Genomic DNA, 21886 nt, shown 5'->3' on the forward strand with positions numbered 1-21886 from the left:
GCACCGTGAAGGGAGTGCCATGTCGACTTAGTCATTTTATCCCCACCAGCACACACAAGCTGGCAAGCAGTGTGTCTGTGCTGAGTGAGGGGTCCCCAGGGTGGCATAAGACATGCTGCAGCCCTTAGAGACCTTTCCTGTCATCAGGGCCCTTGGTACCAGAGGTACCAGTTACAAGGGACTTACCTGGATGCCAGGGTGTGCCAATTGTGGAAACTAAAGTACGGGTTAGGGAAAGAACACTGGTGCTGGGGCCTGATTAGCAGGCCTCAGCACACTTTCAGATCATAACTTAGCATCAGCAAAGGCAAAAAGTCAGGGGGTAACCATGCCAAGGAGGCATTTCCTTACAGTGACAATGTGAAAATATTCTGGGAGGATGCATTTGTTGAGGCCGAGGTCTACTATTTGGTCTGAGGGACTAGTCTTTTTTGGGAATCAGGAAACATAGGGAGTATGCTCCTGAGCCCTGATGTTCTAGGGAAACAGATTCAATGCCCCCCTTGAGAAGAAGGGCTTGAACCACTTGTTTGAAAAGAGTTAAATGTTCCTCTGATAGCCTGTGATTGCAAGGGGGAATACTGCGAGTTGGGGTAATGAGCTCTAGACAATAGCCATGTTGGATAATGGCAAGGACCCATTGGTCCATGGCGATAGTGTCCTAGGTGCTGTGGAAAAGTATGAGTCTTCCCCTGACAGGTGTTGGAATATCAGGGTAAGGTGTAGATAGTCAATGCTTGGCAGTGGAGTAGGATCCGCATGTGGTGGTGCTCTTTCTTGTCCACTTATTTTTGGACCAACCTGTAGGAGCCTCTGTAGAAGTCTTGAAGTCCCTAGTTTAGAAGACTGTGGTTGTCTGGTTGTGACATAGATCCTCTGTCGTTGACAAATTGTTGGTCTCCCTGTAACCAGGATGATGAAAGGAGCCCCTCTGTGTGTTAGTCTGGCAGGCACCCATGGCCTTTTTTTTTTTTTTTTTTTTTTTTTTTTTTAAGAGTAGTATCCACCTCTGGACCACACAGGTGGTCTTTATCAAACAGCATGCTCAGAACTGCCTGCTGGACCTCAGGTTTAAAGCTAAAGCACCGAAGCCAAGCATGCTTTCTTAAAAGGATGTTGGTATTAATTCCCCAGGCTGCAGTGTCTGCTGCATCAGGGTGCACTGGACCGAATTATTATTGTAGATGTTTGACCCGCCAAGACAATCTGTTGTCCCCGCTTACGGTGAGGGGGAATTACTTCAGTAACTCCTCCATCTCATCCCAATGGACCCTATCATATCAGGCCAAAAGGGCTTGAGATTTGGCCATGCGCCAATGATTTGCAGCCTGTGCCACCACCCCCTTCCCTGCAGCATCAATCCTCTTGCTCTCCTTTTCTGGGGGAGGAGAGTCCCTCGTGGGCTGGCTGTTAGCCTGTTTACAGGCAGTTGATGTCACTATGGAGTCAGGTGGTATTTGTGACCTGATGTAAAGTAGGTCAGAGGGGGGCGCTTTGTATTTCTTGTCCACCCATGGAGTGATCACCCTGGAACATACAGCGATCCTGCTAACCAGACTCCAGCACCAGTGATCTGTCCCTAAACTGTACCATTGCTTCCACAAGTGGCACACAGATACGTCCCTTGTAAAATGTACCAGTGGTACCAAGGGCCCTGTGGCCGGGGAAGGTCCCTAAGGGCTTTAGCATGTATGATGCCATCCTAAGGGACCCCTCACCAAACACGCTGCACACTGCCATTGCAGTTTGTGTGTGCTGGTGGGGAGAATAGGTAAAGTCGACATGGTATCCCTCCCTGGGTGCCATGCCCACAAACAACTGTCTGTGGCACAGCTAAGTCACCTCTCTGGCAGGCCTGACAGCTCTAAGGAAGGGTGTACTATAGCACAGGAGAGGTCAATGCTGCAAGAGCAATATGCCCCTACACTGTTCATTCTTAGGCATTGTAAGTTCAGTGGCCATATTGAGTACATGGGCTGGGAGTGTGTCATTACGAGCTCCACGATGGCTTCACTGAAGACTGGGAAGTTTGGTATAAAACTTTTAGCCCAATAAACAGACACTGATGACCGTGATGGAGTTATTGAAAGATGCACACAATGTGGCATCTTAGAGATGCCACCTGTATTTCACCCAACTCTTTAGTAAGGCTGACCAGTCTGTGTCAGCCTGCCACTAACAGACACGTTTCTGACTCCATGGGGTGAGAGCCTTTGTGCTCTCTGGGGTCAGGAAAAAAGCCTACTCCGAGTGAAGGTGCTTCACATATCCCCCCCTGCAGGAACTGCAACACTTGGCGGTGAGCCTCAAAGGCTCAAAGGCTCAGACCTCTTGTTACACTGCCCGAGGGCACTCCAACTAGAGGAGATACCCACCCACCCAGACCAAGTCCCACTTTTGGCGGCAGGTCTAGCAGGAAAATTAGGAGGAAAAAAGGAGGAATGACCACTTCAGCTAGGGTATCCAGAGCTAAAGTGACACTCTCCTTGCAGAAACCTCCATCTTGCTTTGGTGGAGAGTAGCCAATAGGGATAGAAATGTGCCCATCTCCTCAAAGGGAGTGGGCACAGGAAGGATGTAGCCACCCTCAGGGACAGTAGCCATTGGCTACTGCCTTCTGCCTCCTCTAACACCCCTAAATCTAGTATTTAGGGGCACCCCTGAACCTTGCTCTTCAGATTTCTGGTAACCTCAAGAAGAAGAAGAAAGACTGAAGAGCCGAACCGAGCAGTGAAGACTTCAGACGACAACTGACTTTGTCCCAGCCCTACCAACTGTAGCTTCAGAAATCCCGCTACGAAAAGGAGATGCATCCTGCAGGACTAGCAACCTCTACAAACCCCCAGAGGACTGCCTGCCCACCAGAGGTCCAAGAACTCCCAAGGACAGCAGCCCTGTCCTAAGGAAACCTTTCAAAAAGAACTCCAGAGCATCCCTGGATCCAAGAGACCTGCGCTCTCTGCACCCAATGCTCACAGCCAGAGTCCAGGGGGCCCCTCCAGTACAGTGAAGGTCCCCAGGCAATTTTGACCTCAAATCCATATTGGGTGGACCCCTCCACACAACACCACCTGCAGCCTAAATCCAGAGGACCCTCCTGACTGTCACCAGATCCAACGATGATTCCCGAAGCCCAATGGTACCCCTGCATCCTCAGCCCCCTGGCCTTGGGGGAATCCGACCGACGGTCCAGCAACATCCATCGGGCTCCTTTTCTTCTTGTCCAGCATTTGGTTTTTCCACAACCGACTCCCTGGACCCAGCCTGTAGTATCTTTGTGACTACCAGGGTCACCCAACTGAAAAACATTGGGCGCCTGATGCTGTGTTTGCACCCTGCACCAGGCCACCCCTGTGCTGCTAAGGCTCCCACCTCACGGTGCTCATCTAAAACCCCACGTCTGTGCCGTGAAATAGCGGGTACTTACCTGCAACCTTCTTCTTTTAGAGTGGCCCCAGTCTCCATAGGATAGCATTAAAAACCGGACACCAACTTCGACCTTTGCACCCGGCCGGCCCTGTGCTGGTGCGCTTTTGGGGTCAACTTGAACCTTGACCTGTGGACATTCTAAGCCCCCAAAGATTGGGATCACAAGTTTAGTACTTATCTGTAAACTGTGTTAACACTTTTACTCCCCTAAGACTGCATTGCTTCCTATGAACAATTGCACTAAGTATGTACTTTTGAAATTGAAAAGTGTTACTTACTTGAAAACTGTTTTTTCTGCAAAACCTAACTGTACTTACCTGCAACAAAAATCATTTTGGGTTCTAGAAATAAAGTAAAGTATATTTCTGCTATATAAATACATTGGCCTGGAGTTAGTCATTGAGTGTGTGCCTCATTTCTTGACTGCAAGTACAACAAATGCTTTGGACTACCCTCTGATTAGCCTAACTGCTCGACCACACTACCACAAAGCATGAGCAATATGCCGCTACAGTGTCCAAATCCATTCTTAAGACATTGTAAGTGCTGTGTGGCCATATTAAGTATATGGTCTGGGCGTTTGTCATTACTAACTCCACAGTTCCATAATGGCTTCACTGAATACTTGGAAGTTTGGTATCAAACTTCTCGGCACAATAAACCCACACTGATGCCAGTGTTGGAGTTATTCTAAAAAGCACACAGAGGGCATCTTAAAGATGCCCCCTGTATTTTACCCAATCCTCTAGTGTAGGGCTGACTGGTCTGTGCCAGCCGAGTTTCTGACCACATGGGATGAGGGCCTTTGTGCTCTCCGAGGCCAGAACCAAAGCCTGCTCTGGGTGCAGGTGCTTCAGACCTCCCCCGGAAGGAACTGTAATACCTGGCAGTGAGCCTCAAAGGCTCAGATTCGTGTTACAGCTACTTTAGATGCCTATCCCCACACTACAACCCCCCCCCCCCCAAAGACAAAGCCTCTCCTTTGGCGGCAAGTTCGGAGGGAAACTTAAGAAAAACAAGGAGGAGTGACCACTTCAGCTGGGACCACCCCTAAGGTGTCCAGAGCTAAAGTAACCTCCTCCCTGGGGAATCCTCCATCTTAGTTTGGAGGACAGGGACCAGTAGGGTCAGGTCTGTGTCCCCCTCCCCAAAGGGAGTGGACACAAGAAGGGTGTAGCCACCCTCTGAACCCTGCAACGTCCCTAAATCTTGTATTTAAGGGCTTCCCTGATCCCAGCTTACCAGATTCCTGTCCTGGCAACCTGACAAGGACTGCATAGCTGAAACCCCAGAAGCAAAGAAGGAAGATGACAACTGACTTAGCCCCAGACCTACCGGCCTGTCTCCTGCTTCAAAGAACCTGCAAAAGAACAGCAATGCATCCAGCAGGACCAGCAACCTCTGCCAAGCTCCAAAGGACTGTCCTGCACCCAAGAAGAAGCACCCAAGAAGAAACAACCAAGAAGAAACAACCACCAAGGACTCCAGCCTCACTCCGAATGCGTAAGTCCTGATCACTCTGCACCAGACACCCACAGCCAGCCCAAACAGCTAGAGAGGATCCCCAGGTGATTCTGAGCAAGTGCCCACCCTGGATTGACCTCTCCGCCACGATGCCTGCAGAGGGAATCCCGAGGACCCACCTGATCGCGGAAGCTCCAGACAAAGATATCAGATGCTTCAAAGACCACTGCACCTGCAGCCCCCAGGCCTTGGAGAACCTGACATCTGGTGCAGCTACGTTGAGCAGGAGGCTCCTCCCTGTCCATCGAGTGGTTTGCCCCAGTCAACCCCATGGATTTTGCCTGCAGCATCCGAGTGATCCCCGGATTCCCATCATAGAGAATCATTGGAAACCTGACACCTTGTTTGCACCCTGCACCTGGCCGCCCCAATGCCACTGAGGGTGTATGTTTGGAGCCTACACCTGGCTCACCCAGTGCTCCTCTAAAACCCCCAGGTCTGCCCTCCGAAGTCGCAGGTACTTACCTGCAGGCAGGCCTGATTCCCAGTGCCCCCAGTCCCCTTATGTGCCCATGTTAATTTTGCCTCAATTTTGACCTCTGCACCCAGCCGGCCCTGTGTTGCTGGTGGTGGGTGTTTGGGGTTAGCTTGAACTCCAACCTGTGGAATTCCTAACCCCCGGAGACTGGAACTGTAATGGTTGTACTTACCCGCAAATTGATCTAACTTTTCTTACACCCAGGAACTGTTTCTGAAAATTGCACTGTCAACTTTGGAAACAGATTATTGCCAATATTTTAAAAAATATATAATTTATTGATTTCAAACAAAGTGCTATTGATATATGTGTGAAATACGAAACTACTGAAGTACTTACCTGCAACTTGAATCTTGTGGTTCAAAATAAAGAAAATATATTTTTGCTATATAAAAACCATTGGTTTGGAGTTAAGTCATTGAGTGTGTAGCTCCTATTGTTTGTGTGTGTGCTTTGCACTACCCTCTGATAAGCCTAACTGCTCGACCACACTACTACAAAAGAGAGCATTAGTATTATCTGCTTTACCCTCTCAAGCTTCTGGGGAACCCCTGGACTCTGTGCACACTACATCTCATTTTGAAATAGTATATACAGTGTGAGCTTCCAATAGAGAACAATTGTGAAGAAGATCAAAAGGAGCACACATGAGGAATGTCAGAACCAAATTCAAATCCTATTGGGGAACGAGGAAACGTGGGTAAGCCACTTAAGGAACCTAATAACAACAGGAGACTTAAACAAAGAGGGTTGGTCAGGTAATCTCAGAAATGCAGAGATTGCAGACACAACCTTTGAGGGTGGCCAAAGCAGCAGAACCCTGCTGGGCCAAAGAAAGTATAAATAAAAGGACCTCGGAAAGAGGGACTTGTCTGTGCTCAGTGCCACAAGTTATGGCAACAGGTGTATACCATTTTGCTGGAGGGACGCCTGGGTGGCAAGATAACATTACATACTCCAAAAGGTCAAGGGCTGTCAGATGCCACTGCTCAATCTCCATGCAAGAAGGCAAGAACTGGACAGGTTAGGGTGGAGAACCCTCCTCTGCTGCTGCAACAGAAGATCTCCCTGAAGGAGCAGTCTGATCACAGGATCGATGGCCATGCTCAATAGCTCGGGATACCAGACTCTTCGTGCCCTGTCCGGAGCCACAAGTATTAATTGGGCCTGTTGTTCTTGATCTTGAGAACTCTGGGTAGAAGTGGTATAGGCGGAGAAGCGTACAGGAGGCCTGAGCTCCACTTGAGACAAAAAGCATAGCCGAGCGAGTGCCGCCTTGGAAACTCCAATGTGCAAAACTGCTGACATTGCATGTTCTTTGCGAAGGCAGATAGATCTAACAGAGACTCTCCAAACTGCTGAAAGAGACCTTGCACCACCTCTAGATGGAGACACCATTTCTGATCAACCAAGTATTGTCAGCGGAGTTTGTCTGCTCTGGCGTTTAGAGAGCCTGTCAGGTGTTTAACCACCAAGGAAATGTCCAGATGCGAAAAGCCTCCTGACAAAGGGTCCAAGACCCCACCCCTGCTTGCTGCAGTACCACATGGCGGTGGTATTGTCCATGAACACCTGCACTAATTTCCCTTTGAGAGGGAAGGAATGCTTTCAATGCCAGTCTACCCAGAGCTCCAACAAACAGATGTGTAGCTCGGACTCTGCCAGAGACCAGACGTAAAAGAAAAACGGTCTAGGATAGGGCAGAGGCCCTAGTTCTTTTTGGTCACCAAGAAGTAGCGGGAATAACAACCACGACCTACTTCTGGCAAAGGGGCCCTCTCTATGGCTCCCATGGGCAAGAGCCGTAATCTCCTTGCGGAGAGGTGCCAGGTGATCATCCGTCATCCAGTTGTATGATGGTGGCATGGATGGGGTAGTCATGAAGGGGAGAGAGAAGCCCCTTCGGACTATTTTCAAAACCCACCTGTCTGAAGTTATGGACTGCCAGCGGGGCAGGTGATAGTGAATCCTGCCTCCGACTTGTTTCTAGTGGGGAAGCTGCAGACTAGAAAGGTTTGGAGTGTGCTGTTTTTTTTTTTTTTGTGGGTGGGAGGGGGCCTGCCAGATCCACGGGGGCATTGCATGCCACATCCCCGGTCACGCAGGAGCTGGGCAGCATACACTGCACAATGGCTGGAGGGGAACAGACGAGGTCATGCGCCCCTTTCGCATGCAAGAAAGGGGTGAAAGCTGACTGAGTGGGGTGAAAGCAGACTGAGGGGGGCAGCAGCAAGGCCCAAGAACCTGGCCATAGCCTGGGACTCCTTCCCAACGTGCAAGAAGGGAATGCACCCAGGGACATGGAGGCTTGGATAACCACGTTCTCAGGCGCTGGGTGTTGCTTCAAGATCACTGGGTCATTTGGAGCAGTTCTATGGCGGTGGGCAATTGTACTGAACAGATGAGCCCCCGTGCTGGGTATGGACCAGGTCCCCTGCAGGAGATCAGTAAGGGCTTCACTAAAGGGCAAAGGGGGTTCAGAAGAGGAAGCCCCAAGCTGAAGCACCTCTGTCAGGGGGTTAAGCCCTGACTGCCACCAAAGGCAGCTTGAGGCCCAGGACCTCAGCCGATCTTCGCACCACCACGGAGTAGGACGCTCCCTCCTCCGTAGCCACGGTAGGAGGCAAAAGCATGACAGTGTCAGGGGAAGTGTCTAAACCACTGGTCTCACCCAGGTCCGTCCGCCAGTCCATGGGACCTTCTTGCTGGTATTCTAAAGGGTCCAGCGACTCCTCCAAATCTTCATCGTACCTCAGCCCAAGAAAATAAGGGTCGGGATCCGACCTAGGGAGTCGGTCCGGCTCCGTTTCAGCAATGAGGATGGGGTTGACGCAATCCTGAGGCACGGGCAGCGTCGGGAAAGGTTGAGGTGGTACGATCGATGGCAGCTCAGATCCAGAAATGGATCCATAGGTGACTCCCGGAGCTGAAGCCGCCAGAGTGGAACCCAAGGGGGCCCCTGCTGATCCCCGCGGGGCCCAAGGTCAGTCCAATGTAGTCAGACTGCCCAAATATGAGGTGCATGGCCTCATAAAACTCTTGAGTTGGGCAGGGGTCCTTCCAGCTCCCGGAAACTCAAGGAGACGTGGAGCCGACCCAGATGCAGGCTTAGAGGATGGAGGCCTGGAAATAAAATGCTCATATTTGTACCTGGCGAGCGGTGGGTTCCAGGGCACAGGATCTATCGTGGGAATCTGTAATTTTGGGTAAAAGTGGAAATTTAGCCATGTTTTCAGAAGGCACTTTAGCATCTATAGGCTTCTATTGGGCTAATGTGGTCAATGAGAAGGATTGCCATAGACTGTTTTAGGATTCAGAGTGGGATGTGGGCCCAGAAGTGGGCTTGTGGGGGGTCGATTTGGAGCGGAAAATGTGAAGATCAAGTTGTGATGTGAAGACTTGGGGAGGGATAGGGAAGGGGTGTTTGTTTAGGGATGAGAGACAGTTTTTAGGGCTCAGGGCTAGGGCTGGTTGTTTAGGGCTGGGAGCAGTTTTTTAGGGCACAGGACTAGAGATGAGGTGGGTTGAGTATGTAGCTAGGAAAGATGGTTGAGGGCTGGATACCGGTTGAGAAGGTTGGGATGGGTAGATTAGGGTGGGAATTTAGGGTTCAGGGGTTGGATTGACTGGTGTTATAGGGTTGGGAAGTGGGGTTATGGCTGGGATAGGGTTCTGCAGAGTGAGGGCTCGGGTTGCAGTGTGTTAGGGTTGGAATGGTTAAGGTTCCCTGCGCCAGGCTACAATTAGCTTTGGTGACCACTCCCTCAAAGCTTTTAGATTCATGGCCTAGTACTCTGAGCATGACTTCGGGTCGATGTCACGCTCCAGGCACCACAAGCGCATGAGATTAGGATATGTAATCGACATCGCACGATGACAGGATCTGTAGGGCTTGAATCCGGTCTGACGTGACAACATCTTGACCCACCAAGGGTGTAGACACTCAAAAATCATCGACAAAAAGTAAAAAAAATAAAAAAAAAGACCAGTCAAAAAGTGACTGAGGGGTAGCTCTTCATCGGATCAGCACTGACTGGCGTGTGAAGAGAAGAACTGACTTCGGCCTGCAGGGGTGGCGCCTATATAGGTCCTGCGATGTCATATCCAGTATGCATGACGCTGACGACAGGCGCAGTGACGACCAACGCCACCTGACGGCACACAGGGGTACTGCTTAAAAAAAAAAAATGTCCAGAGCCACTCTGAAGCCTGGGGGGTATTCCAAGTTAAGGAATTTGAAACTAGAAGACTATCAGATCCTTCAAGCCAGACTTGATTCTCCTGTAAAAATTAATGTAATAAGTTGCAATGTGCAAATTTAGAAAATTTACCACTTTGATTCCTTTAGTCCTCTGTGCCCATGCCAGTTGCAGATGGTGTCCTGTCGCTGAGACAACTTTCTGCCCTCATGTGGAGATGTTAACAACTCCCTGAAAGGATGCAATAGGGGCCTGCTCTGAAAGGAAACCTGAGCCATCTTTTGCATCACCACTGCAAATGAGGTGAAGTGCCCACACCACTGGTTTCTTGAAGATCCTCATACCAGTTGGTAACAAAAAGTGTGCAGACCTATCCCCTCCATCACAAACATAATTATGTGAGTCTGTAAAAGTATAGAGAACTTGGGCCCTTCCATGACGTAGAGGAACATATCAGGATCAGATGGGTTGCAGGAGGACTGCGGCCTAGGTGGATCAGGGCGTGGCCTTGGTCGGGGTTAAAACAGCGCAGACTCCAAAAGGACTATGGGATGCCCTGGTCATCCAACGCCGACTGTATTGGTGTTACTATAGCTGGGTCCAGCATGTGTTGTGGACCCAAAATCTGACTAGTCCCCGATGCTGGCACAGGGCCTGTAACGGTCGTAACTGATGCAGCAGTCCCTACAAGGTTTAAATCCTGTAGTTTGGGGGTAGACATTTCATTTGCCTACTGGTATTTTAAGACAAATATGTTAGAAATTAGTCTTGGGAGGAGACCAGCAGTAGCTCTGGATCTACGCAGAAAGAAAGGAACAGATGTCCTTGTACATGGGTAACACATATGGCTCTGATCGTTAATTCTAGAGCAGAACAACAGGCTCAGAGTTGCATGGTATCACTTTCAGGACTATAGGGATTTTCTAGATCTGGTCTGATGCCTGTGGAATATTTAAAAGGTGAGTAATCTGCGGTTAGAAGTATCTATCAAAATGAAGACATTTAGACTGTCAGCAGAATGTAACTATATTAAAAAATGCACAGTTAAGCAAAATGCATGTAATCATCAGTTAAACATCTATTGAACAGTTACAGTGCAACCAAGATATAAAAAACAAAAAACACATGGCTATCACTAGAAAAGACAAATTGCTGGTACCTCTTGGGATTTTGCTCATTGCCTTTGTCATGTCCATGTTTAATCATTTTGTAGCGGCCATGAAGAACTGATGGCCGAGAAATCAACATACCTCCAAGTGCAACCCTAAAGAGCAAGAAAGAACAAAGTTTAGGAGCTTACTAAGTATGTAACTGTCAGGAACCTACTAAAATATATTAAGAATCCATTATAAAGACGTTCTGACAATCACAATAAGTATGACTGTTTTCAGGGTCAAGAGTTGTTAAGAACAGCTGAACATCTGCTCCAAAGGCATGTACATGAGAAATGGTAAGACTAAGTTCAGGTCCCACTGATGCATAACAAATGGTTTGAGGGGTATACATTTGTCAACCCTTTAAACACATTACAACTAGCAACTTAAAGTTTGTCAAATAAACCCAGAAAGGCTGGAAGGGCTAATAAGGAAAATGTTACTTACCATGTCAGCATCTGTTTGTTGCATGTATTGCTGTAGATTCACATTATCTGCATAATTCTGCCAGCTAGGGCTGGGTTCAGACGTTTATTTGAAGGCTGTTTTTCTTCGAAGGCTTTGGAGTTACAGAATAAAGGGTGACTCCACCCCTACTTGGCAATGCAATATTAAATAATAAGAATGACATCTGCAAGTAAAGCTACAAGCTTCGGGAAGGAGGGTGGGCATGTGTGAATCTACAGCACTACAAACTATGAACAGATGGCAAGCAGGTAAAAAAAAATATATTTGGAGCGTGTTGTTGTAGATACACACTCTGCATTGTCTATAAAGCAATGCTCACCTACAAGAGGTGGGTAGCTTGTGGATTATGCCGATGTCAAACAGTCTTTAGGGGTGTTTAGCCAACCTTGGCCTGTTGCAGAACTAAGATTTTAGCACTTAAGAGCTTGATGAAAGTGTGTGGGGTTGACCAAGTGGCTGCCTTACATATGTCAGCTAGCAGGCCATTGCCAAAGAAGGCCATGGTTCCTGCCTCAGAGTGCACCCTGGTGGTAACAGTAAGGGCTCTTTTGGCTTTATAATAGCATGTTTGGATGTAATTGACTATCCAATATGGCAACAGTGGCCATAGAAATAGGCTAGCCCTTGTGGTGTTTAACAAAGGCTACTTTGTGGAAGGGCTTTGTCCTGTCAATGTAATAAATGAGTAAGTTAGACATCCAGGGTGTAGGGAAGACTCCCTGTTTTAACAAAACATCATTGTTTTGTTACTGTTCTCAAGAGGTGTCCGATAAAGAAAGGAAATCTGTACAACCTGGTTCACATGGAACTGTAATATGATCTTTGGGAGGAAACTTGGGCTGGTCCTCACAGCTACTCTATACTTGTGTATTTGTAAGTAGGGTTCTACTGAGGTTTGTGCCTGCAGTTCACTCACCATGCACTGTCATAAGACTGCGATTAGGAAGGCGGTCGTTAAGGTCAGGAACAGTATTTCTGTATTCTGTAGCACTTTTAATTGTGCCTTCATAAATTTCATGAGTACCAGGTTGAGGTTCACACACTGGTGTCAGTGCCGAACTGTGAGGAGTTATTCTTTTTGCTTTTTCCAGAAACCTTATAATAATCAGCTATATGGCCTTGCGTGCCAGGCTACTATCGCAGATAACTTCATCTTTAAAGAGGCGTATGTCAGACTGTTGTCTAGTAAGTAGGGAAGGTACCTGGTCACTGTCCACTGCCATGGGAGAGGCAAACTGTAAATAGGTCCATGACCTGTGGTGTGCCCCACTGCCGAAAGACCTCTCAGAGCACTATGATTAGTTTCCACTCATGTGACAATGATGCTGGTCTGCTCAGTCTGTCTGCTTCTCTGTTCCTTAAACCCAGTAGGTGTGTAATGAGGCCTATTCCTCTCTGGATGGGGCATCTACTGATCTCTTGGGATTGTTTAGACAGCACATGTGATTTTGGCCCTCCTTGTCTGTTCACACCGAACACTGTGGTTGTGTTTTCCATCTGGATTTGCACGGTCTTCCACTTCACTGGTGTCGAAAAGCCTTTACGGCTGGGAAGACTGTTTTTAATTCCAGGACACTTCTTCCGCTTCAATAGCCATCAGACTTAGTTCTGCCATGTGCACTTTCCAGACCTTAAGGGGCACAACCTTGGTGATGGTCACTGCCGGAGTTGGCTGTATAAAGGGCCTGCCTACTTTTATGTAGTCTATGTTCCGCCATGTCATCTCTTCCTGTACTCTGCATTACAACCACTAGTTCTTCTGAACTCCTAGTCACCTGTGACCATTGGTTATGGAACCACTCCTGCAGTGCTCTCATGTGTAGGCTTGCATGTGGGATAGCAGAATGCATGAGATCATCATGCCCCTCATCTTTGCCACAATTCTCACTGTCAGAGACTTGCCCTTACGGTAGCAGCAAGCCTGGCCTGTGATGGCCTGAATCCTCTCGAGGGTACAGAAAGCTCTTGCCACCACTGTGTTGATTTTCACATGAAAATCCATTCTCTCTCCCAGTTCGTGGAGGATTTTTCCAGGTTTCTATTGTAAAACCTAGCCTGTGGAGTGTGTCCGTGACTGACCTTGTGTTCTCTTCACACTGCATGTATGAGCCTGCTTTGATTAGCTAATAGTCTAGGTACAGAAAGACATCTATTTCCTTCTGTCTTAGGTCTTTTGTCAATACCCTCAGGGCTACTTGATCCCGAACAGGAGCACCCTGAATTTGTAGTGTCTTGTTGACTATGAACAGTAAATCCGTTTTGTGTTTGTGGTTCATTGGAATATGTAAGTAAGTACCTTTGAGATCTATGGTTGCCACAATTATTTTCCCACAGCTGCAGGATGACCTCCTGCAGTGTGGTCATTTTGAAATTTGTGTCTTAATGAACTGGTTTTGGAAGCGAAGGTCCGGGATTGGTCTTAGTGACCTGTCCGGTTTTGGGAGGATGAAGTATGCAGGAGTAGTCTCCTTGACCGATCTCTGCTACGGCACTCTTTATTGCTCTTTTTAGCAGTAGCTCCTGCACTTTGTTTTTCAAGCAGTGGCTTTTCTCCTCCCAATGTGGTCTTTTCTTTGGTTTGACCACAGGTGGTGTAATAACCAGCTCTATGCAGTAGCCATGATGGATGATGTTGAGGATCTGTTTGTCTGTCGTGACCCTCCCCCACTCCTGGAGAATGGCATATATCCTGCCACACACTAGTGTTATGTGGTGTGGGCCAGAGGAAGGGCTGGAGTTGTTGTGTTGAGAACTGCTAATGTTGCTGCAGCCCTTGATGTAGAGCTGGCTGCAGGAAGGACAACTGTGGTGTTGCGCCTCGAAAGCTTCTGCAACCTGCAGGCCTTCCACTGGTGGTGTTCACCTCCTTGGATGACTGCAGAACTGTAATACCCCCAAGGCCTTTGCAGTGTCATTATCGTTTTCATGTGCTGTAGTGTGTTGTTCAGAGGGGGTCCAAACATGTTTTCCACTTAGAAGGGTGTATTTATGATGTAAGCCTGAACCTCATGTTTAAATCCAAACACCCGCAGTCAGGTGTATGTCTCCTCATATATGTTTCTGCTAACACTTGTTGACTGGCTGTATTGCTGCATCTAATGCAGACTTCAGGAATGTGTTGGCTATTGTGTTGCTTTAACTACTAGTGCAGCTGCCCTCTTTAGTTATTGTGCTAGGAGATGTTTTAGGAGCTGTCGGACCTCTTCCCATTGGCTGTGGGCATAGCAGTTGAGGAGCGCGTTTGAGTTTGGGATACTCCATTGTGTCGCTGCCCCCGTTCTACTTATCAGTCTACCATTTCCACTCTTTTTTCTTCTCAAGCAGGGGTTTCGTGGATGTTGGGACATTTGCTTTCTTTGCCACAATGACAGCATCTGCCACTGCATTGTCCTTGATGTAGACAAGGTCCTCCGAGGAGTGCTTATACTTCTTTCTATAGTCTTTGTTACTGCCATGCAAGCTGCTGGCTCTCTAAAAGCTTCCCTACTTTGAGTTAGGATGTTCGGCAACATGGGGAGGTACTGATGTTTGCTTTGGGGTGATAGAAGTGTTTCTCGGAGGCAACATGCCTGTGTCCTCTCCATTTTACTATACTCCGTACTTCTCTGCTGCTCTCCTCACCATGTCACTGTACATCATGGTGTCATTGGTCGGCGATGGTCTTGAGGGATAGGAGTTAATGGCCTCCTCCGGTGAGTCAGTTTAAAGGTCATGCCATTACTCATCACCTGTTTCACCCTGGAAGACCCCAGGTCCTCCCTGCCCTTCTTTTGTAGGAACATCTCCTGCTACTCTTCTAGCAGTTTAGGGGTTGTGGGAGCATCAAGTTCTCCATGCTAGTTTTCCTCCCACCCTTTCTCCCCTGGTGGTTTCAAGGAAATTTTGAATTCTTTCATCAAAGCTTTAATATATATATATTTTTGCAGGATCATTTATTTTGGCCTCAAGCCTTCTGTTCTTTCCTTCGGTTACAGTTCCCGCTCTTCAGCATTGAGAGGCTCAGAAGCTCTTTTCTTTGTGTCCTGCCCTTTTGCTGAGCCGTCCCTGGTTCTCCTCTTCTCTCGCATTTAAATGTCAAAGTTTTCTCCGTGGGGCGTCCACTGTCAGTGTCTCTTTCAGCATCAGTTGGTTTCTTTATGATTTGACTTCCCTTCAGTCACTGAATGCTTTGTCGCAGAGGTAGCCTTTTGAGGCTTCAAGTCCGCAGTCTTCTGCTCAGCCCTAGGATGTTTTTTCAACATTACCTGGTGGTTGAGGTTTCCCACATCCAAGTTTCTTTGTTAGCTGTTTTGGCTCGGCTTCGCTGGCTTCTTCCACCTCGACGCTGAAGCTTCTGACTGTGCAACTTCTGCTTTCTCTACAATGTCTTCCCCGTCACTCAACAGACAAATGTTAATCAATGATGGGCTCCCTTTTCTTCGCATCTGCATGATTGTTTGGTGTTTACACCTCTGTCTCTCCCCTGCTCTCAGGGTTTTTAGTCTAAACTCAGCACATGCTTCACAGTTCTTTGTGTTGATTTCCCCTGGTAGTCAGAGTACGCAGACCTCGTGGCTGTCCTTTTGGCCAAACGTTCTGTGACACTCAAAGCAGACTCTAAAGAGAGTGTTTTCCATTTACCTTGGTGGCTTCCCTCACACCTTCCGTACATTCTCCAACCACATGGATGACGACTTATGAGATCTGGTTCCTTTCTTTGGTTACGCTCAGTCACTTTGTGGTTTTCTGCGTTTATTTTTTCACCCTTTGTTCTTTATTTTTCTGTGTTTCCTTCGATGATTCAACATATTAGGTTCGATGATTTCTTCAGCGTCCATAGAGCTTCAGTTATTTCTAAAAGACCCAACTGTTGGGGGGGGGGGGGGGGAGACATCTGATGATGGCAACCACACACAGGGGCTTCCAGGGTGCACATCCGATGTCACTGGAGGATGAACACAGAACCAAATGGCTACAGATTATGCCCAAAATGAAGAAAAAAAAACAAAGAGGACTAACAAGAAGAATCTGGACCCAACCGCTAGATAAGGGAATAATGCACAGCAGGCAAATTCAGTAAAGGATTCATGCCACAAAACCCCTGTGACCAATATGTAGGACCCACAAATCGAATGTAATGGCTGTCCAAGAGGGGGAGAAGCGTCATATTCTGTCTTCTATCAGCCAGGCATGAACCTGGGACGGCTAACTAAAGCAGACTGACTGAGGTAGGGGAGGAAACATTTCAGGATTGCTGCCCCTGATGATGAAAGGACTGGGCCTGATGTTGCTGTAGGCTGGTGTTGCCTATAAGCCAGACCCCTGGACCAGACTGAATTTTCTGATTGGCTAGGGAAATTGTTTAACTGGTATCAACAGTCACAAACAGTGTCCTGTGGTGCGACTGTCCTTGAATCATTCTCCAAAGAGCCCAGATTCACTGAAGAGCATATCCATTAGGGGCACCTGTATGGCTCTAGAAAAAAAGCTGCTGATCTCATCCAGGCAGGCCTTTGAGCAGAACACTGGTGTCAATAGCTACTTTGATTCAGTCTGTAGTGTCCAGGCCAGCCTTGAGCACATACTTGGTTGTGCCCTGAACATCTTGTACACAGTTTGAGGTAAACAGGCCCCAAGGTTCTCCAGGACGGCCAGCAGGATACTCCTGTTCATATCCCATAATTTGTGGGTGTGCCTTTTCCATGAGACAACCGGATCCAAGGGCCACGCTAGAAGTAAAATTAGAAAGGATGAACTTTTTTCCAATTCCTCATCTGGAGTAGTGGTCGCAAAGTTATCTGAATTGACAATCTGCTGAACTTGAACAATCAGGATCTCCTGTTAAAGATGCTTAGCCAGGAAGCCTGGGTCACTGGGCAGCTGTCTCTGTCCATCTAGCCAGAGGCGAGTGACTGGCTTGCATGACTATGGCTGGGCTCATAAAGCCACAGGACTATCAGAAGGGGCTTTATTAAAGAATAATGACCCAGCGGCAGGTGACCCTGCTTAAAGTATCTCAGTTAACATGTGTTTTAGGTTCAATAGCAAGCATCTCCAATTCCGAGGCTTTATCTGCCTGCTGAATGACCACTGGGAACAAAGCACTTTTTTCCATTGGTGATCCAAGTGAGTGTCAAGCTCGCTTTCATGATAGGTCTAGCTCACTGAAATGTTTTAAGAATAGATATAATGCATTTCGGATATATTGAGGAGGCAGTAATCTGTCCCCTTCCTCCTCATCATCATCAGTCTCCTTAATAACACAGGTTACTTATGCTGGGTCCGAATCTGAGCATGAATTGCCGGCTGGTACAGATGTTGAGAAAGAGGTCTGGAATTGGAATCTGGCTGTATAACTGGATGTGCACTGGATGTGCTTTCGTGATTTCATAGCACAACCTGGGTCTAGAGAGACCAACGTCAGTTCAAGGGAAGAGATCGGCATTGGGACTTTACTGTTAACCAACACTGGTGAAGTCAATATGAAAGGAAACTGTGTGGACCTTGGTCAGTAATGGAGTTGGCATGGGCAGGGAAGAAGGTCCTGAGGAAGCAGACTGTCAGAGCAGACCCACTAGCAAAGGTTCAACTGGTAACCCCTGAGAAACTAGCAAAGGCCCAACTGGTAACCCCTGTGACTCTACAGGTCCTGGAGGCGCCCCACAGGGATCCAGAATCCAACCATAGATATGCATTATGGCGGCCTCTCTGAAGGACGCTATTTGCTTTGGGGATCAACAAAAGCCCAGGAAAGTGTGGGCATGCCAGGATCAACTGTGGAAACAGTTCAGTCTTGAGACATCTTGGGGGACCCAATTTTTATCATGACACCCTTGAACCTTATTGCCAGACTTTGAAATGCAGGCTGGGGTTGAATCTCACCCAAGCATCACAGGCATACCATGAGCAGGTCCAGGACTAACATTTGCTTACTGACATCTCAGCATGGCTTGAATATTCTGGTTTCCAGTGGACATCATTCCAAGCGCACCAAGAAAAATTATTTTTGGAGTTGTCAGATGATTTCACGGCAAAGAGTTAAAAATGGATTGTCAGCAAGAAGTAGAGGGGGTTAAATGTGGCTGTCCTCTGTCACATCCAGGTCAGTATGAAGTCACCATGGAGTCATATGGCACCACCAACAGGCATGCAGAAGGACTGCTGAAAGAATCCGCTGGATAAAGTCAGGCAGCTGGAGTTATTCCACAAATTATTGCAAATTTACACCAGAATTCATATTCTGCAATTACTCACCAGAATTCAGCACAAAAAACATCTAGGTGCTAAATACAGAGACTGCAGTACTCAGGCGTGGATGGACAAATGTGGCAGATTGCAACATTTTGCTAATTTTGGTACAAACTGGCCCTTCTTAAATCTAAAACATGAAATGCACACTCTACTAATGACTGAACAAGTGAAGAAAGAAGGCCATTTATTGTCTTAAAGCGGAAAGGTGAAACTAAAGTAGGTAGAAACCTCAAAGTGCACAGAATACTACCCTGAGTGTTATCTCCTTATATGCCTAATTTATCGCTAGAGCCTAAATCTCACTCAAAAGACATAATGTCCACTAGGTAGATAAGGAAAATCTCACTTACCCAGTAGACATCTGTTCCTGGCATGTAGTACTGCAGATTCACGTGCTTTGCCTAAGTCTGCATTCTAGTGTTGGGCTCAGAGTGTTACAAGTTGTTTTTCTTTGAAGAATGTTTATCTGGTCACAAGATTGAATGACTCCTCCTCTCGGTGATAGTGCGCATCGGCATCAAGCCCCCTGTTAGTTTGTTTTTCCGCAAGAGGGTGAATGAAGACGTGAAGAAATATTATATATGGAAAATGCCACTTACCCAGTGTACATCTGTTCGTGGCATGTAGTGCTGCAGATTCACATGCTATGCATAGGTCTTCCGACATCTAGTGTTGGACTCGGAGTGTTACAAGTTATTTTTCTTCAAAGAAGTCTTTTCGGAGTCACAGGATCGAGTGACTCCTCCTCTCGGTTCCATTGCGCATGGGCATCGACTCCATTGTACGATGGTTTTCCCGCAGAGGGTGAAGGAAGGAGTAATAGAGTATAGAAATACAAAGAGATGTCCTCGCAAATGTAAAATGTATATACATATGTACAAATGTTAAAAACGTAGACTACAGGCTTCCGGGGAGAAGGGAGGGTGCATGAGAATCTGCAGCACTACATTTCACGAACAGATGTACACTGGGTAAGTGACATTTTCCGTTTGATGGCATGTGTAGCTGCAGATACACATGCTACGCATAGACTACAAAGCAGTTACTCCTCCCAAAAAGCGGTGGCTAGCCTGTAGGAGATGAAATTTGAAATAGCATTTTTAAGACAACTTGGCTTACAGTGGCTTGTTGCTGTGAGAACACAAACACAGTAGTGCTTTGTAAATGACCATGTAGCCGCTTTACATATGTCAACCATTGGTATGTTTCCTAAAAGAAGCCATTGATGCATCTTTCTTTCTTGTAGAATGTGCTTTAGGAGTGATCAAAAGTTGTCTCTTTGCTTTGATATAACAGGTTTATATACATCTAAAAATCCATCTTGCTAAACCTTGTATTGATATAGGGTTGCCTGTATGTGGTTGTTGGAAAGCAACAATAAATTGCTTTGTTTTCCTAAAATCCTTAGTTTTGTCTATATAGTAAATAAGAGCTCTTTTGATATCTAGGGTATGAAGAGCTCTTTCTGCCACATAATCTGGCTGTGGAAAGAAGACTGGCAATTCCACTGTTTGTTTGATGTGAAAAGGAGATACTACTTTTGGTAGAAATTTTGGATTTGTTCTTAGTACAACCTTATGTTAGTGCACTTGGAAAAAAGGTTCTTCAAGAGTGAATGCTTGTATTTCACTAACTCTTCTTAAAGAAGTAATAGCTACAAGGAAGGCGACCTTCCATGTTAAAAATTGAATTTGGCAAGAGTGCAAGGGTTCAAAAGGTGGTCCCATGAGTCTGGTAAGTACAATATTTAAATTCCATGATGGAACAGGTGGTGTTTTGGGTGGAATGATGCGTTTTAATCCTTCCATGAAGGCTTTGAGAACAGGAACTCTGAATAGAGAAGTATGTTGAATAGTCTGTAAGTATGCAGATATTGCAGAAGGTGTATCTTGATGGATCAAAAAGCCAAATTTGATTTCTGCAAATGAAGTAAATATCATACAAAATCTTGTATAGATGCTGTAAGTGGATCAGTGTTTTTAGATTGACAATAGTAGACAAATCTTTTCCACTTATTTGCGTAGCACTGTCTAATAGTAGGTTTTCGTTCTTGTTTGATTTCTTCCATACATTCTGGTGGAAGATTTAAATAACCAAATTCCATGACTTCAGGAGCCAAATCGCTAGATTGAGAGCATTGGGGGTTGGATGCCTGATTTGACCTCTGTTTTGTGTTAACAAATCTGGTCTGTTTGGGAGTTTGGAGTGAGGTACTACAGGTAGGTCTAGTAGTGTTGAGTACCAAGGCTGGTGTGCCCACGTTGGTGTTATGAGTATCATGTTGAGTGACGTTTGACGTAATTTGTTGACTAGAAATGGAAGGAGGAGGAAAAGCGTAAGCAAGTATCCCTGACCAATTGATCCATAGAGCATTGCCCTTGGATAGGTGATGTGGGTGTCTGGATGCAAAGTTTTTGCATTTTGCGCTTTTGTTTGTTGCAAATAGATCTATGTCTGGGGTTCCCCATTTTTTAAAGTACTTTTGAAGTACTTGGGAGTGAATCTCCCATTCGTGTGTCTGTTGGTGATTTCTGCTGAGGAGATCTGCCAACTGATTGTCTATCCCTGGAATGTATTGTGCTAGTAAATTAATTTTATTGTGAATTACCCATTTCCAAATAGTTTGGGCTAGAAAGGGCAGCTGAGATAAATGTGTCCCTCCCCATTTGTTGAGATAATACATGGTTGTCATGTTGTCTGTTTTTATGAGAACATTCTTCTGTTTGAGAAGAGTTTTAAATGCTTTTAGGGCCAGGAACACAGCTAATAATTCTAAGTAGGTTATGTGTAGCTGTTTCTGTTTGACATCCCATTGCCCTTGAATGATCTGATTGTTTAGGTGAGCTCCCCAACCGATCATTGATGCATCTGTTATAATTATAGTTTGAGGCACAGGGTCTTGAAACGACTGCACCTTCATTAAATTGCTGCGATTCCACCATTGAAGGGACGTGTGTTTGGCGGTCCATCAACACTAGATCTTGAAGTTGACTGTGTGCTTGTGACCATTGTTGTGCAAGGCACTGTTGTAAGAGCCTCATGTTTAATCTTGCATGTGGAACTATTGCTATACAAGATCCTAGAATCTTCATGATAAATCTTACAGTGTATTGTTGATTTGGCTGTACGAGTGGTATTAGGTTTTGGAAAGCTTATTTCCTTTGTATATTTGGATACGCTAGAGATAATTGAGTATTTAGGATAGCATCTAGGTACAGCTGTACTTGTGCTGGTTGAAGGTGCGACTTTTGGTAGTTTAGAGAGAACCCTAGTGTGTGCAGAGTTTCTATCACATAACGAGTATGTTCTTGGCATTGTGTTAGATTGCTTGATTTTATTAGCCAATCATGTAGATATGGAAAGACATGGATGTGTTGTCTTCTTAAGTAAGCCGCTACTACTGC

The 21886-nt window shown here is 46.5% G+C and overlaps 1 protein-coding gene across 4 annotated transcripts in view; it reads right to left on the reverse strand.

Moving 5' to 3' along the window:
- LOC138246420 (beta-1,4-galactosyltransferase 3-like) overlaps window positions 1–21886 on the reverse strand; it is a 204244-nt gene that overhangs the window by 32855 nt on the left and 149503 nt on the right. For all 4 annotated transcript variants that reach the window (XM_069201025.1, XM_069201026.1, XM_069201027.1 and 1 more), the window contains one exon: window positions 10790–10894. In XM_069201025.1, the coding sequence (XP_069057126.1) occupies window positions 10790–10894 (105 nt within the window). The remainder of the gene's footprint in view (window positions 1–10789; window positions 10895–21886) is intronic.

This window comes from Pleurodeles waltl, chromosome 7 (genome assembly GCF_031143425.1).
Source record: "Pleurodeles waltl isolate 20211129_DDA chromosome 7, aPleWal1.hap1.20221129, whole genome shotgun sequence".
NCBI lineage: Eukaryota > Metazoa > Chordata > Amphibia > Caudata > Salamandridae > Pleurodeles > Pleurodeles waltl.